General features: G+C 43.0%; 1 protein-coding gene across 2 annotated transcripts in view; it reads left to right on the top strand.

The window, feature by feature from the left end:
* LOC144693001 (EF-hand calcium-binding domain-containing protein 6) overlaps positions 1-17,166 on the top strand; it is a 119,932-nt gene that overhangs the window by 75,144 nt on the left and 27,622 nt on the right. For both annotated transcript variants that reach the window (XM_078562255.1, XM_078562245.1), the window contains 2 exons: positions 1,755-1,862; positions 6,117-6,182. In XM_078562255.1, coding sequence (XP_078418381.1) covers positions 1,755-1,862; positions 6,117-6,182 — 174 coding nt within the window. The remainder of the gene's footprint in view (positions 1-1,754; positions 1,863-6,116; positions 6,183-17,166) is intronic.

Here is a 17,166-nt window from a genome sequence, read left to right as displayed (position 1 = left end):
AACTGAAAAAAAAATATTTGGATTTTCTACAGACTACCAGACCTGTATTTCATCTAAAAGTTACCTCAATATTCAACCCATTTCCCTCGCTTCCCACCCCCAACTCCTTACTAGACCAATTGACTAATGATTTCAGACACGTTCATTTAACTTCATTTAACTCCCTGGCCTTTCAAAGAGACACTTTCTTTATAACCTGGCACTCTACTCATCTCCAGTTCATCTGTGTTTTGTGCTGTTGCTTGAGGGAAGGATGTTTGAATAGTGCCATGGGGCATGTTATACTCACCTTAGCAAGTAAATGGAGTCTTGATTTAACATCTCATCTAAAAGGTGATATTTCCAACACCACAGGTACCTCTTAGTAATGCACTCAAGCATCCATCTAGATAATGTGCTCAGACCCAAGTAGGGTTTGTTTGAACCTGCAATGTTAAAGTAACCATCTAAGGATGGAGGTAAGAGCCCTCTTTTCAGTTCCCAGCACAGCATGGGAATCTCCATAGATCCTCAGCAAACATTGGCTGGCATCAAAATGCTTCTCATGGTGGTTCTACCAGGTATAGCTGAGGTGTGTTTCTGCACAAATATGCAGGTTTTGCTTAGTGGTTCAGTGAGTCACAAGATTCAAGTTCCGTTTCAGCAAATAATATAGGCTTACACTTCAGCACTGAGGGGGTACTGCAGTCTCAGAGGTGCCATCTTTCGGATAAGATATTAAACCGAGGCCCCATTTTCATCTTTAGGTGCGTGTAAAAGATGCCATGGTACTATTTGAAGAAGAGCAGGGAGCTCTCCCTTGGCCAATATTTATTCCCTAATCAACATCATTTAAAAAACAGATTTACTAATCATTACCTCATTGCTGTTTGCGCACAATTTGACTGCAATTACATTACAACAGCAATTATAATTCAAAAAGTACATCATTGACTGTAATGTCTTTCTTCCAGAAAGGAAGAACTTACATTAAACAACCCCAGGACATTCCAAAGCACATTACAGCCAATGATGGACATTTTAAAATTAGTGACTCTTATATTGTTGCTCCAATCATATTCTGGTATTGGAATGACTGACCAACTCTGGGATATTATGGATAGTGAGCTTTGGGTATGGAGTAGATCACTCTCAGCAAGTATATTGGTGTCTCTGTGCCAAACCTAGGAGCAAGAAAGGCCTGCCAAATAGCAGTACGATATCCCAGCACTAATTCCGCAGGAAAGATTTCAGAAACTGGCCCCAGTGGAAAATGGAAACCTTGTTTTTTCTTCCATATATGTAGAAAAATTCATATTTGAATGACACGAAACCTAGAAAATACTCGTATACTCTGATGTGTCTGGATCAGGAATACAGTTAAGGCTGGCTGCTATAATGGAAATTCCATTGGCCATTTGATGCCTGATGAATCTCCATTATTCAAGGGTGAACATGCGCATACATACACAAACACATGCACACACACACCTGCATGCATACTTGCACACACACGTGTGTGCACACACATGCACCTGCACACATGCACACACACCCACACACATGCACACACACATGCACCTGCAGACGCACACATGCATACACGCACACACATACAAACACACACACATGTGCACACACATGCACCTGCACACATGCTCACACACATGCACCTGTACACACATGCCCACACACACACGCGCATTTATGTAACATTTTTAATGGGATGAACAAGCAGTTTTACTAATTTATTAATGTACATACTTTGTTTCTAGATTCAACTATGAAGGGAGTGTCAGCCTGTGCTCCACGGTAACTGCAATTGAAGCAAAACTAACAAGCCTCTTTCAGTCAGACTTCCTGGCACTTTTAGCCACCTTTCAGTAAGTACCTAACTGCTCTACATTCCATTGAAAACTAATTTAACCCTTTTACCAGTGCAAGTGGAGGTTTTGAACATGCTTCCACTGGATAATGTTGACGGAACGATTTTGTACAACTATTTACTGGCGGGTTAGAGCAGGGAATGGAGGCAGTAGGTGGATTTTAAAGGAGCTTTGTTTCCACAAAGAAAGTACAGATCAGTGCGTCAACACATTAGATACATTTTCTTTCTTCTTTCATGAGATCTACGCATCGATGGCAAAGCCAGCATTTGTTGCCCATATCTAATTGCCCTTAAACTGAGGGCAGTTATCAGTCAACCATATTGCTGTGGGTCTGGAGTCACATGTAGGCCAGACCAGGTAAGGACAGCAGATTTCCTTCCCTAAAGGAAATTGGTGAGCCCGATGGGTCTTTACGACAATTGATTACAGTTTCATGGTCACCATTACTGAGACTAGGGGCTGGATGTTCCGGTTCTGCAGTGCCCAAAGTCAACGGACCTTCTGCTGGTCCGTCAAAATATCCGTCCCAGCTGCTATGATTCCCATGGCGGGCGGGACCAGAAAATTTGGGCCTAGCTTTCAATTCCAGATTTATTAATTGAATTTAAATTTCACTAGCTGCCGTGGTGGGATTTGAGCCCGTGTCCCCAGAGGCTTAGACTAGGCCTCTAGATTACAAGTTCGGTGACACCACCATCTCCGCCTACATGAAATGCTTTATAAAAGTAAGGCTTAAGATGATGCATTTCTTACCATTTCCAGGCAACAGTTCACTGACTCCACATCATTTTCACTGCACTGACATGCAGTTGATAAAATATATTCTGCCTAAACTTCACACTTCAATATTTGGAGTATTATTTCACTGCCTTCCCAAATTTTCATCCGTTATTCATGCCTGCGATGCATCCGCCACTAGAAAATATTCTAGGAGTTTGCTTTGTCTCTCATGCTGGTGGATTGCAACAGCCACATTTAAATTACTGTAAAGTAAACCCAAGGGAGGGAGCGAGTTGATATAATGGAGGCCGGGTCACCTATTTCTACTAAAAATAAAACCGAGCCATGATAGGCTTGTTAATTTAAAACAATCACTACCTCCACGGTTATTTTGACAGCTGTGGATTACATTTTCCATTTTCTTTTGCTTGTTTTTTTAAATTATCAGCTGCTGAGCAATGATATGATTGAAAACAAAGAGCCCTCACATCATTTACTTCGAACCTGCTTGTTGCTTTACCACGTTCTAGGCATTGAGGTGGGAAGGACTATAGTTAGTTAAATCTCTGGTTAGACCCTATCTGGAGTTCTGCGCTCATTTCTGGACGCTGCACCTCAGGAAAAATATATTGGCCTTGAATGGGGTGCCATGCAGATTCACCAGAATGACGCTGAGTCTAAAAGGATTACATTATGAAGCCAGGTTACATTGTATTTCCTTGAGTATAGAAGATTAAAGGGTGGTCTAATTGAAATGTTTAAGATGACTAAAGGGTTTGACAGCGTAGATCGGCCAAAACTGGCAGAACTTAGCTTGGCTCTGGACAAGGGCCTCAATCAACAGCCATCTGATTTTGGGCCGGAAGCACTGTATTACATTCTACCAGATATTTCTAATGTATTCTCAATCACATTTTCCTATCAGTAGTAGCCTTTCTAACAGGGGGAATGTAATTTCCCATCAACCTGTTAAAATAAAGGACTGCCTCAATCAAATCATTAACAATGCAGTAAAGTACCTTCCGGATCAATGATATTACTGATGTGGTCCTTTATTTGTGCTACCTTTTCTTCAGTAACAATTTCTTTTAAGTTCGTCACCCAGCCCTTACCTCACACTATTGTGGGAGCCAGGTGTGAAGGCCTGCTCCCAGTCCTCGACTGATATTTCTTTGCTGGTAGGATGGCTCAATTAACTCCTCTTCTCTATATGTGGTGCAGCATCTCACTTTGGTCAGCATCTTTTCTGACAGCCTGGACACCTCACATGGAGAACCTTGGCCACAGAGTGACAAACTTAGTCTGACCCATCGGGCAGTCCCTGAGCTGTTAGCCCTGTGGCATGAGGAAGAAGTGGCCAGAATCAAAGTTGTTAGTTTTCCTTCATAATTTCAAAAACCTTTGATTAAAAATTAAAGCACATTGGATTGGGGGTAGTGTATTGAGATGGATGGGAAACTGGTTGGCAGAGAGGAAACAAAGAGTAGGAATAAATGGGCCATATTCTGTTTGGCAGGCAGTGATTAGTGGGGTACCGCAGGGATCGGTGCTGGGACCCCAGCTATTCACAATATATATTAATGATTTAGATGAGGGAGCTAAATGTAATATCTCCAAATTTGCAGATGACACAAAGCTGGGTGGGAGGGTGAGCTGTGAGGAGGATACAGAGATGCTTCAGTGTGATTTGGACAAGCTGAGTGAGTGGGCAAATGCATGGCAGATGCAGTATAATGTGGATAAACGTGAGGTTATCCACTTTGGTACCTAGCAAAAACAGGAAGGCAGATTATTATCTGAATGGCTATAAATTGAGAGAGGGGAGTGTGGAACGAGACCTGGGTGTCCTTGTACACCAGTCGCTGAAGCTAAGCATGCAGGTGCAGCAGGCCCTAAAGAAGGCAAATGGTATGTTGGCCTTCATAGCGAGAGGATTCGAGTACAGGAGCAGGGATGTCTTGCTGCAAATATACAGGGCCTTGGTGAGACCATACTTGGAAAATTGTGTGCAGTTTTGGTCTCCTTATCTGAGGAAGGATGTTCTTGCTATAGAGGGAGTGCAGTGAAGGTTTACCATGCTGATTCCTGGGATGGCGGGACTGACTTATGAGGAGAGATTGAGTTGGTTAGGATTATATTCGCTGGAGTTCAGAAGAATGAGGGGGGATCTCATAGAAACCTATAAAATTTTAACAGGACTAGACAGGGTAGATGCAGGAAGGATGTTCCCGATGGTGGGGGAGTCCAGAACCAGGGGTCACAGTCTGAGGATATGGGGTAGACCATTTAGGACTGAGATGAGGAGAAATTTCTTCACCCAGAGAGTGGTGAGCCTGTGGAATTCGCTGCCACAGAAAGTAGTTGAGGCCAAAACATTGTATGTTTTCAAGGAGGAGTTAGATATAGCTCTTGGGGCGAAAGGGATCAAAGGATATGGGGAGAAAGCGGGAGCAGGCTATTGAGTTGGATGATCAGCCATGATCATAATGAATGGCGGAGCAGGCTCGAAGGGCCGAATGGCCTACTCCTGCTCCTATTTTCTATGTTTTTATGTTTCTATTAGGTCTCCTGCACTACAAACGTGTCTCATATATTAAATTCTTGCTACCCAGAATATGCACATGTGTATAACCTTTCAATGGTTTCAATGGTGATATACGTTTGTGGGAGATGGTGGCAAAGTGGTAATTTTTAAAAATTATTATTCATTCATTGGAATGTGGGCTTTGCTGGCTGGGCCAGCATTTATTGCCCATCCCTAGTTGCCCTTGAGAAGGTGGTGAACTGAGTGGCTTGCTAGGCCATTTCAGAGGGCATTTAAGAGTCAACCACATTGTTGTGGGCCTGGAGTCATGTGTAGGCTAGATCACTAGTCCAGTCACAATACCAATATGCCACTGGACTAGCCAGCCAGAGACCCAGGCTAATGCTTTGGGGACATTCGTCCACCATGGCAGCTGCTGGAATTTAAATTCAGTCATGGTGACCATGAATCAATTGTTGTAAAAACCCATCTGTTTCACTAATGTCCTTTAGGGAAGGAAATCTGCCATCCTTGCCTAGTCTGGCCTACACGTGACTCCAGACCCACAACAATGTGGTTGATTCTGAAGTGACCTCTGAAATGGCCTCAGTTCATGGGCAATTAGGGGTGGGCAACAAAATGCTGGCTTTGGCAGTGATGCTCACGTCCCACGAAAGAATAAAGAGACATTGGGATAGGGTTGACGCCTGGCGCAATTAGCAGTCTGAGTGCAAGCTGTGCTTAAGATTGCACTAGTTTTCTGAAATGAAGAAATTGTTCAAATTTCTTCCCGAATTCCAATTTGCATATTGCCAAACAGAAAATCTTCCATTAACCAGCATACCTGATAAGTGTGTTAGAACGTAAACCTTTATTATTTTTGAAATAATAATAATAATAATTAGAAATAATTCTTTGATATATTTAAGAATGGTAATAGTTCTAAAAGATAAGTAAAAAAAGACTTTGACAATCTCACTGAATTTGTTCTTTGTAAATTACAGCAAAATTGACAAACTTGGAAGGAATGTTATCAGCCAACAGGAATTCCGAGCTGCCATTGAGAGCAGGTACTTTCTGATAATCATGGTGTAATAATAAATGAAGCATATTTAATATTTTTGAAAGCACATGGGAGGAATCATACAATTTCAGTGAGTGACAGTAACAGTTATCTGGACTGTAATATTTGTACCTATGTGATAATTACCATCGAGCTGTCGAAAGGTGAATAGGGAGAAGTCAACTGATGTATTCTCTCTAACTCCCACAGTTACTATTCCCCTGCTGCAGTTTGTAGAGGAATGCTCACATTTCTGCCCTCAGCTTGCTACAATCTTCTAGTGAAGCTCAATGCAAGCTGAGTAACAGCACCTCATCTTCTGATAAGGCACTTTGCAGCCTTCTGAACTCAACATTGAGTTCAACAACTTTGGACCAACTTTGCACCTTTATTACAATGAAAACACCTCAGTTTTCGAGTGTCACTTCTACCCTCAGCACCTTCCTTTCTGGTCTGAGGAGAAACTTCCTGAGAATTTCCAACTGCTCCTTCTCTTTCTTGACTAACTACCTTCTTTTCACCTTCCCACTTTCTATCCTTCTCTGATTTCAAAGGTTGACAAGAAAAGGTTTTGATCTATGGACCAGCTCATAATCATCAGCTATCTCTGCTGCTTGCCTTGCCGTTTTAACCCTCTGTTCCTCCAAATGAGCTCTCACTAACAAAGGGATTGAATCTTTAAATTATTCCAAAAGAATTATTTCTCTAAGAGCTGCATATAATTGTTTCTACCTTTAATACCCATATCCACCGGTCAAAATTACTTTGTTTTACTCTCTCAAACTCAATATAAGTTTGACCAGGCTGTTTCCTTTTACTCCTAAATTTCTGCCTGTGTGCCCCAGTAACCAACTCAAATGCACTCAAAATAGCCTTTTTCACTGCCTCATAATCCATCGATATCTCTTCTGAAAGCAATGCATATATCTTATGAGCTCTACCTACCAACCTAGACTGTAAAAGCAATGTCCAGATTTCTTGTGGCCATTTCACCTGCATAGTTATCTTCTCAAATGAAATAAAGAACACCTCTAGATCCCTTTCCTCAAACTTCAGAAGTGCCTGCAGAAATTTAAACATCTCCCCACTGGGTTTTAGATTGGAAGTGGTCATTTCCTCCTCAGAACCTCCCTCAGCCTCTGAGATCTCTTTTTTAACTTCCAGCTTTCTGAGCTGATATTCCCTTTCTCTTTCCTTCTCCCTTTCCTCCACTGCTAATTTCTCCTCCTGAAGATCAAGTTTTCTCATTTCCATTTCCCTTTGAAATGCTTTCTCTTTTTCCTGTTCCATTTCTTTCGCCTCCAACTCACGTGTTTCTTCATTCGCAACTGAATCTTAGCCAATTCAACTGACTCACTAGCTTCAGGTATCTCTTCCAATTTCAAATGCTGCGCTATTACTTCAATTATGTCTGATTTCTTTGCCCCTTCGGTTAAATCTAATTGCAACTTATCCACCAATTCTGTTAATTTAACTTTAGTTACTTCTTGTAAATCAATCAGAGTTACATCTTTTACTCCCAGAAAAGTCTTAGCAATGGATAAAGCCATATTTGCAGTCTCATCACTTTAAAATCCCTCACTCCAAGTCCTGATTTAAATGTGCTTCTCGCACTCATAGGCTTAAGATTCACCAACTCCAAACCAGTCAGGGAATTCCAAAAATCCCATATGAGCCCCCAGTTTTGTTACGATATGACAGGTGATATGTGCCAGGCAGACCAAATCCACAAGGGAAATTTGGCCGCACTATCACAACAGTTTTGCAATTTGTATTTATTATGAGAAGATTTGTACACTGAATTCAGAAGTAGTGAGTCCACTAATACCTTTAGTGATTTTAAAAATTAAATTAAAACATTTATTAACAAAAGAAAATAATTCAAACACATAGATAAGATTAGTTATTTGATATTATAACAAATCCCAAAATTCCAAATTAACCTGAGTCCCGACTACATACCCCCTTTAAGACAACAGTCCAAAATAAGTTTTAAATTTAAACAAGCAATCCAGCAAGGTTACCACATCCCTCACTCACCAGTGGAATTCTAAAGGCTTTTAACACAACTTTAGTTACTGGACACAGCAGACTTCTGCAAAAGTGGCTAGAGGCTTTTCCCCAAGGCTGCTTTACACGGTATATCTTTCAAGATGTTACATGGCCAGACCCCCACAAAACCTTCCATCCTTGTTTATATATGTTTCTCTCTCTTTAATGTGTAAAATCCCATTGTTCTACCTGTCTTTGGAAAGTTACATTTTCCATAATATAAAAATCTTTCATGTTGCCAATATGGTCAGTACTTTTGGGAAAAATAAATATACTATTTGGCCTTGCTTATCTTGTTAAACATCCTACCATCCCTTTGAAAATCAAACAGCTCCCCACTTATCTTCAAATGCAAATTTTATTCACACCTTATCTACTGACCCTTATGCCCTTGCTCACTCATTAGCATTTCAAATACCCTTTTGATCATTTCCACCTTGCAGTCTATCTGACTCTAATTCAATTAAATCAGTCACACAGACAGAACCATTCACACTCATACCCATAAGCCTACCTTACAATATCCCACAATACTATTATGGAAAATATGATAGTTTCATAACATTTTAGACAGTGCTGATCTTTATTCTGCTATTAACATCTACTCTGGACCAAAACTTTAGCAATACTATCATTACCTCTCCCTTTGTCTTGTGTTCCATGTTCCAACCAATCACTGACCTTCTATTTTGCTCCACCTCACCACTTTTTCAACAGCCAAACCCATCACATTTCTACCTCTCTCTAGTTCTGAAGAAGAGTCATATTGGACTCGAAACGTTGACTCTGTTTCTCTTTCCATAGATGCTGCCAGACCTGCTGAGTTTTGCCAGCATTTTCTGTTTTTATTTCAGATGTCCAGCATCCGCAGTATTTTGCTTTTGTTTTAGGAAATGTTGTAGCCAAGCAAAACACAGCAAGCCGCCCACAAACAGCAACATGATAATGACCAAATAGTTTGTTTTAATGATGTTGGTTAAGGAATAAACATTGGCCAGGACACCAGGAATGACTGCCCTGCTCTTCCTCAAAGAGTGCCATGGGACTTTTATATCCACCTGAGAGGACAGACAGGGTCTTGCTTTAATGTCTGATCCAGGAGTGCAGCACTCCATCAGTACTGCATTGGAATGTCAGCCTAGATTCTGTGTGCAAGCCTCTGGATGAATTTATTGCTATGGGGGTTATTTAGTGGATTCCTTTAATTCCAGTCTTTAGCTTCAGAATCCTAACCAAATGCACCTGAACATTTAAAGACATTATTTAAATGTGTGTATTTTGTACTACTCATTGTGTTGTCCATTAAAAGGGTCCATTAAATAACTGTTTCAGAAAAATGCTGAGCATTTTGAACTGTATGATTTTGAGAAATGAATTTCCATAGGCTTTTGCAGTCACTGGGGGCTGGTTAGATCAGGTGGCTAGGTGTCTAGTGCGTGGTTCAGAATAATATCAACAGTGTGGGTTTGATTTCTCTTCTGGCTGAGATGCACTCAGGGCCTGTCTCCTTGCCTGGTCCCTAGAGAGTGAAAGGCAATGGCAAAAACTGCCAAGGAAATGGCTCAGGATGAACCATCAGCAGACAATGAACCAAGGACCTGCCTTTGGGCAGAGCATGTGGGAATCACATTTGTTACTGTTACACATGTCTGTTAAGAACTTCTTTGGATTTGAGCTGATTTTACTTTTATTCTTTCACGGGATGTGGACGTCACTGGCAAGGCCAGCATTTGTTGCCCATCCCTAATTGTCCTTGAATTGAGTGGCTTGCTAGGCCATTTCAGAGGGCAGTTAAGAGTCAGCCACTTATGGCAAAGCAATGGAGGTAGAAAGATCCCAGGCGTGGACTAAATTATCACATCTCAGCCAGGTTAGGGGAAGGGCCTTTCCATTGGCCTCAACATGTTGAGAAGAGAAAAGTCTGTCAGGTTCCTGCTCCTGACTGTTATCCAGTCTCCCTGTCAGAAGATTGATGGGGCTGAATTTCCTCAGCTGTGTTTCGAAGTGCAAAATCAGTGTAAAAAAAAAGAGGGGCAGATGCAGCCTCAGGACAGCCATGGAAATGAGGTGGAAGGGCCTAACTAGGCTTGCCATTGATTTTTTCTCTCCAGGTACACTGGGTGAACAGGGGCGCCAAAAGAAATTGGTGTTTGGCCCTGTGGATTGCAAGGGACATGGGGATAACAAAATGAGGGAGGCCACAAAGAGGCCTTTATAAAGCCTCCGCAGAGACCCTGGGCCTGGAAACCTGCTGGCTGCTTCTTTTGAACAGCGGCTTGAAAGCTCCAAAAGCCAAAAGACATTCCCACTGCTTCATGCATCTTAGGCATGCAGCAGCAGCTGCACTGCTGCCCTAGTTTTTAGGTGCACGGTCTTGCAAATAATTTGACCCGTGGTTAGCAAAGGTCCAGTTGAAGGGAGCAATCAGCCTCTTTGTGAAGATGCTAACTGAGGAAAGGATGATGTTTGGCTTGTAATTCAATTAGACTGCACATGCTCACAGTCTAGACTCAAATATGGGGATGGATTTTATAGGGGGACGGATTGCCCCACCCCAACCTGTCGGCAGCTCGCGGATCAGAAATCCGGCCGCCCCGCAGGGGCCAAATTGGGACTTGCACCCCCATCAGGCATGTATTTTCTGCCGAATACTTGCACAGACACAGGGGGCAGAAGTTTTAGCTTGGCGGGTGGGCATGTGCCTGGCCCAGCAAGTGTGAAATGTGCGATAGTTTGGTCGGTGGGCACGCACCGGAGCTGGCACTGCTCCCGCTGACAATTAAAAGGCCTATTAAGGCCACTAAGTTAACAATTGACTTTAATTTTTCACTGCCTGTTCAACCTAAGGCTTGCATTTTTTTGGAAACCTCATCCACCAGCGGGATGAGGTTTCCAAAAGCAAATAGAAATAAAATAAAAATTTTATTTTTTAATTAAAAACATCTCCCTGCTCATGTGACAAGAGTATATCGCATATCACGCTGGGTGGGCCTTAATTGGCCCTCCCGCATAAAATCACAGAATGCTGCCAATCACAGGCAGCGGTCGGCTTCCCAACTGCCCCCGCCTGTCCCTGCCGATCCCGCACGTCAAAGGCAAAATTCTGCCCTGGGTTTGGCTGAGTCTTAAATTTAATGTTTTATTGAACAATGTCCCGAATACACATGCTTCTATGATTCGTTAAATAATACAGAAAACCACAAAATTAAAACGACCCGTCCCCAGTACAAAACCTTCTGCGACTATCTGAAATTAAAGCCCCAATTCCCAGCTGAACCCTTCTGCAATTCGACCGCGGTTCCCAGTTAACCCAAAATGAAGTCACTATGACTCGGTTTAAATCCTACAGAATGGAGGCAAAAAAGCACTACGCTTTTGTCCCAAAACCTTACAAAACCCTCAGACCAAAATCACTATGATTTGGCTGAAAACACTTACAATCCCCAGCATGGCTGGCCTGTTGGTTGTTGATTGTAGGCCCTGAGTCAAGGTCCTGACTCTTCCGACTGTAGCAACCACGCTCTAATTTATAATGATTCAACTCAGACGTATCAAACATCTTTCCTGTTGTTCCTGCTGTTCCAATGTCCAGTGGTTAGCACTCTTAGTTTATTCCACACATAGTGCAAGTGAATATGATCAGCTCATGCTGGTTAAAACAATACAGCTTTTCCATGGAAAATGTATCCCAGGGGAATATGAACAGTTCACATTGTTTAAACAATACCGCTGTTTTGAGGCAATACAGTAACGGCATCTGGCTCCCGGGTTGATGAAGGTTCGAATGACCCTATTCCTCTCCTCGAGAGGAACCAATCATAGTTGCAATACCAGACTCCAGTACCATTGTCCATGATGCTGGCCTAAGTTGTATTACAATTTCTTAATTGTATTATATCGATGGCATGTTTCTTGTACCATTGTATAGGGTAATCAGTCTCTTAATTGTATTAGCCACTGGCAGGTAATGGCATTCCCTGGTACCATTGTCCCATCATAGCAATCAGTCAACGTTCGAATCTTTTTGATGAGCCACTGTCTTTCACTAAATGTCGGAATTAACCCCTTGCTGCCCAGCCCTGTGCTATTGACTTTGGTACTTTATGGTTCAAAACATGAGGTCAAGACATGTCCATAGGTTTGGATTTTATATTCCATAGATTTCCCAGTTGGATGGGGATTCCAATACATTTCCTCCTCCTTTTGTTTCTTTAAATTTGATATCCACAACACAGAGTTCTGCCACTGTGCATACTGCTGGGATCCCTTTAAATAATTGGCCTTTGTTCGGGTTTCTGACTGATTCACCCACCAGCTGCATCAAGTTGGATGCCAATCCCAGGGGCACCTTCTTAATTAGCTGGCTCCCCCGCAAAATTCACCTGGAAGACCCACTACTCGCAGGGTCAGGTCACCAGCCTGGATGTGGGCCCACGCTCCATCAAAAACTACGTCTGTAAGATTCTGTCCATTCTCTTTGGGACACAATAATAAGCATGCACTCCATTCTCTAACATCATTGTTCAGGGTTCTTTTACATTAAAGCTAATATATAAATTCAAGTTATTTTTTAATCACTCAGTAACATTATGAAAACTAATTGCACACATTGCTGCTCTGTAATATCAGTGAAGTGCAGCACTATGATGTTAGATATATTTTTCACTGTAGGAGAGTGAGTCAACTAATAATTCCTTCGTGGCCTCCCTCCTCCTTATCTCCAGTTCCACACCCACCCAGCCCAGCTCTCCTCCTGCTGCCACACCCTTCACTCTGCTATTGGTAGCTGGGCCTTCATTATCTAGGCTCCACTTTCTGGAATTCCCTCTCTAAATCCCTCTATCTCAAGCTCCTCCTTTAAGATACACCTTAAAACCCACCTCTTTGACCAAGTTTTTATTTGCCCCTTCTTTTGTTCAGAGCCTTTTTTTTTATTACAACTCTCTGAAGCGCCCTGGGATGTTTTTTCTATGTTAAAAGCACCGTATAAATATTGAGGGAAAATACTTCTTTAATTACTCCAAAAAGAAAGCAGTGACACTCAATTACATTATCTAACCCTCCATACTGCTGCCAAATAATATCATGCAGCATAAATGTTTCACGCTCAGCAATCCAACTAATAATTTACTTTGTCATCTCAAGACTTCCACTAGGTGGCAGGTTAGCGCTTTCTGTGTGGGTGGTTCTCGGAATGAGTGTTTTTCTCTTTAAGGATCAGTTTCTGAAAGCGGCTGAGGACGCTCATGGCTAATCTCAGCTCAGTGCATTCTTTTGCAGCGTCTGCTCAGAGCTGCAGATGAGCCCATTCCTGAATTGCTCATTTTCACATCGAAGGGTTAATGACTTAATGAGAACACAAAGAAAAGAAAGGCTTGCAGTTATATAGCACTTTTCTTGATCACCGGACGTCTCAAAGTGTTTTACAGCCAGTGATGTACTTTTGAAGTGTAGGCACCTGTAATGTAGGAAACGTGGCAACCAATTTGTGCACAGCAAACTCCCAGAAACAACAAGATAATAATGACCAGATAATATGTTTTTAGTGACTGTTGATTGGGGGAGAAGTACTGTCCAGGATAATGAGGATAACTTTGATGCTCTTCTTCAAAATCATGCCATCAGATCTTTGACATCCAACTGAGGTCAAACAGGGCCTCAGTTTTTTTTTAATTCATTCATGGGATGTGGGCTTCGCTGGCTGGACCAGCATTTATTGCCCATCCCTAGTTGCCCTTGAGAAGGTGTCACCTGAAAGATAGCACCTCTGGCAGTGTAGCACTCCCTCAGTACTGCACGGACTGTCAGCCTTGGTTTTTGTGCTCAAGCTCTGGAGGGATCTTGAACCCAGAACCCTGTGGTTCAGAGGTGAACATGCACTCATTGCTGTATCTTCAAAGTAACCTGTGCTGTAAACTTCTACCTTAACTTTGTGATTGCTAAACTCTTTAAAAAAAAAACAGGATTTATTAAATAGCTGCATTTATTTTGTGGTGTATTTCTTTTTATCCATATTCCTTCTGTTGACATCCTACATTATACACCAACCCTGGTTATAAGTAAGCATGCAACCTTATCCTTCTCTGCTCTTCTTGCCACTATGGACCGGACTTTTGGCTCTTGAGTCGGGAACACAGAGTCGGGAAATTCTCAACTCTGTAAACCCGACTTGGGAGAAAATCCCCCGGATGTTCTAATTTTCATTCCGGGGTGGGGGTTTGGGGGGGGTGACAGGTGTTAACAGGAGTCGAGCCCGCTCCATCCAGAAAGAGTTTGGAGGCAGCTAGAGGGGTTGCTGGGTGCAGAAATGGGCTGTGAAAGGTTTGCTTCGGCATTCCAGGACCCTCTCACCTCCTCCACACACTCCCCATGCCCCATCCATGCCAACATCCCACCCGAGATAGATAGGTTCTTGATTGGTAAGGGGATCAAAGGTTACAGGGAGAAGGCAGGAGAATAGGGTTGAGAAACTTATCAGCCATGATTGAATGGTGGAGCAGACTCGAATGGCCTAATTTCTGCTCCTATGTCTTATGGTCTTATGGTCTAACTCCCCATGGACCCTCATACCCTCCATGCTAACCTCTGCCCCTCTGCCCACCCCCATGGCCCTTTATACCCCCTATGCCAGCTTAGTGTCAACCCATACCTCCCACCCACTACCCTTTGCCCTTACACCCTACATGCCAACTCAGCCACTGTCCACCATGAGCAGACTTCAGGACCCATGCTGAGCTGAATTAAAATAAAGCTCTAAGTGTCTATTGCAGACCTTTTAAAGAAAACACTCATTCATAAAAATCCCATTCAATACATTTAAACTCCTGCAACTACTTAATCCCTTATAAAAGCAAACATTTCATTCAAGTACTTAATCCCTTAAGAAAATACACATTTGTATTCATAAGTCCCACATCAAAGACTTTATAACCATTTGGAGCTGTCAATCCAACTGTGAATTGGCAGGCACCACACTGTGATAATGATAGGTTGTGGAATCAGCCATGCAGCACTAGCCCTATAATGATAACCCTGAGGCTAATGCCAGAGTGAAGTCTGAAGAACTGATTTTTTTAAACTGCAGATTTAAATGCCTGGAAAGCTTGACAGCTCCAAAGAGCTTATCCACTTTTTATGCACATTCATGTCTACTCTTACAAATCCAAAAGGGCACCTTATCTTTCCAAAAGAGCACCTTAGCTCACCCAAAGGGATACCTGGACCTTTCCAAAAGAGGTCCCACAACCTATCCAAGAGGGTATCCTACCTCTCCGAAAACCTCTGGCAGCTTTATAAAGCCCACAAGTCATTTCTTTGGACATCCCACTAATGACAATTGGATCTGTTTGAAGGCAGCTGCAGTTTTCAATGTGCAGCTGTCTCCTTGAACCATAAATGTGCAAACCACAACCCTTCCCCCCATTGCCCTTCACTGCACCCACCCACCCCGCCACCACACCACACCCCCCGCCCCCCCCACCACCTCCCTCCCCCCATGCCCCACCCACCCAGTGAAAATGGAGTACGCTGGGTTCAGAGCAGGCTTCTGGAGCTAATTTGGTTAAGACAGACACCCTTTCCATGAAAATCCAGGCCAACATCATTAACCTTAAGGAAAGAAACCGCAGTTGCAACTAGTGCTGTGATTTTTGCTTTCTACTGTGGGGGCACCCTTTTGCTTCTGCAACATGATTTTCCTGCAACAGCAGGAATATGAGTGATAATTAAGGGTAATTGTAGCGTAGGCCTTTGTTGTAGGACCCCGGAGCACAGCAGGCCACAAAAGTTTAGCTACCTTAAAAAAATGAGTGATCTTTTAGTGATATTCATTACAAAATTCTTATTTTTAAGACAAAAACACAGGGCAATTAGTACATTATAGGTAGAACTTTTATTGCCGTGGGAAAGTGTATTGAGAGTGATTTTTTTTCCAGATACTTTAGGTCCTGAAGAGCTTGTGAGGTGGTCAAGATGGAGCCTTAAGCTGAAACTTTGGTTCAGCCTGTGTTTACCTCAGGATGCCACCTCGGTAAAGGAGTTGAAGCTTGCACTAGAAACAGCTGCTTGGAGGATCATTAAGGGACTGACCAATGCTTAGGTTGTCTGCTCATTGAAGAGGCTGCGTGAGATTTTGGTGCTTAGCGCTTGATCTAATGCCCTTTCCTTACTGTGACAGCTGATTAGAAGTAAAAATGTCATTGCAGAGGATTTGGAGCGTTATTTAAAAGTTTACCATCTTGAATTTTCACTTACTGCTGGAGGTTTAGAGGGGTCTCCTGAAAAAACATTGGAAGACTTTCTGGGACACTTCTCCAGACTTCACCAGTGCTTTATCAGCACTTTTTCTGGAAATTTCCTTAGAACTTCACCTAAAAAGAGTGAGTGCTGTGCTACTGTATGGCTGGAATTTTCCAGCCCACTCTTCTCCACTGCCCCCCACATCTCCCCCTCCCCCGGGGGGTTCCCCCATGGCAGGGCCAGCGAGCCATTGAAATCTCCATTCACATCGGCAGGACCGGAAGATCCTGCTAGCGTGAGGGGCTGGAAAATTCCAGCCTATCTTACTGAAAGCCGGATAGGATTCACCAGGAGAAAGTGAGTGCCTGGTCATTGGCATCTTGCTTAGGAGCCCTCCTTGATCTGCAGGAGGAGTGGAAGGAGAAGATGAGGCCAGGCAGAACAGCACCAACTGCTGCAGGAGAGAGGAATGGGAGAGTGAGATTGACTCATTTCTCCCTGTGGGTCGTGGACATCCCTCCCCCTCTGGGCTTCCTCCGCCAGGATCTCCAGTGCCGTGTCTAAGCACCTGTGCACCTCCTCACTAAGCTCCTTCCACTCCATTTTGATGGGTTGTGAAAAGACACTGGTCTTTTTGCGGGGCCAGTGGTGCTTGAAGGGTTGGATGTTTGGGTTGGAGGTTTCTGCGCCCCCTCCGATGC

The sequence above is a fragment of the Cetorhinus maximus genome, chromosome 2, assembly GCF_964194155.1.
Source record: "Cetorhinus maximus chromosome 2, sCetMax3.hap1.1, whole genome shotgun sequence".
Classification (NCBI taxonomy): Eukaryota; Metazoa; Chordata; class Chondrichthyes; order Lamniformes; family Cetorhinidae; genus Cetorhinus; species Cetorhinus maximus.
This window is presented reverse-complemented; position numbering and strand designations above follow the sequence as displayed.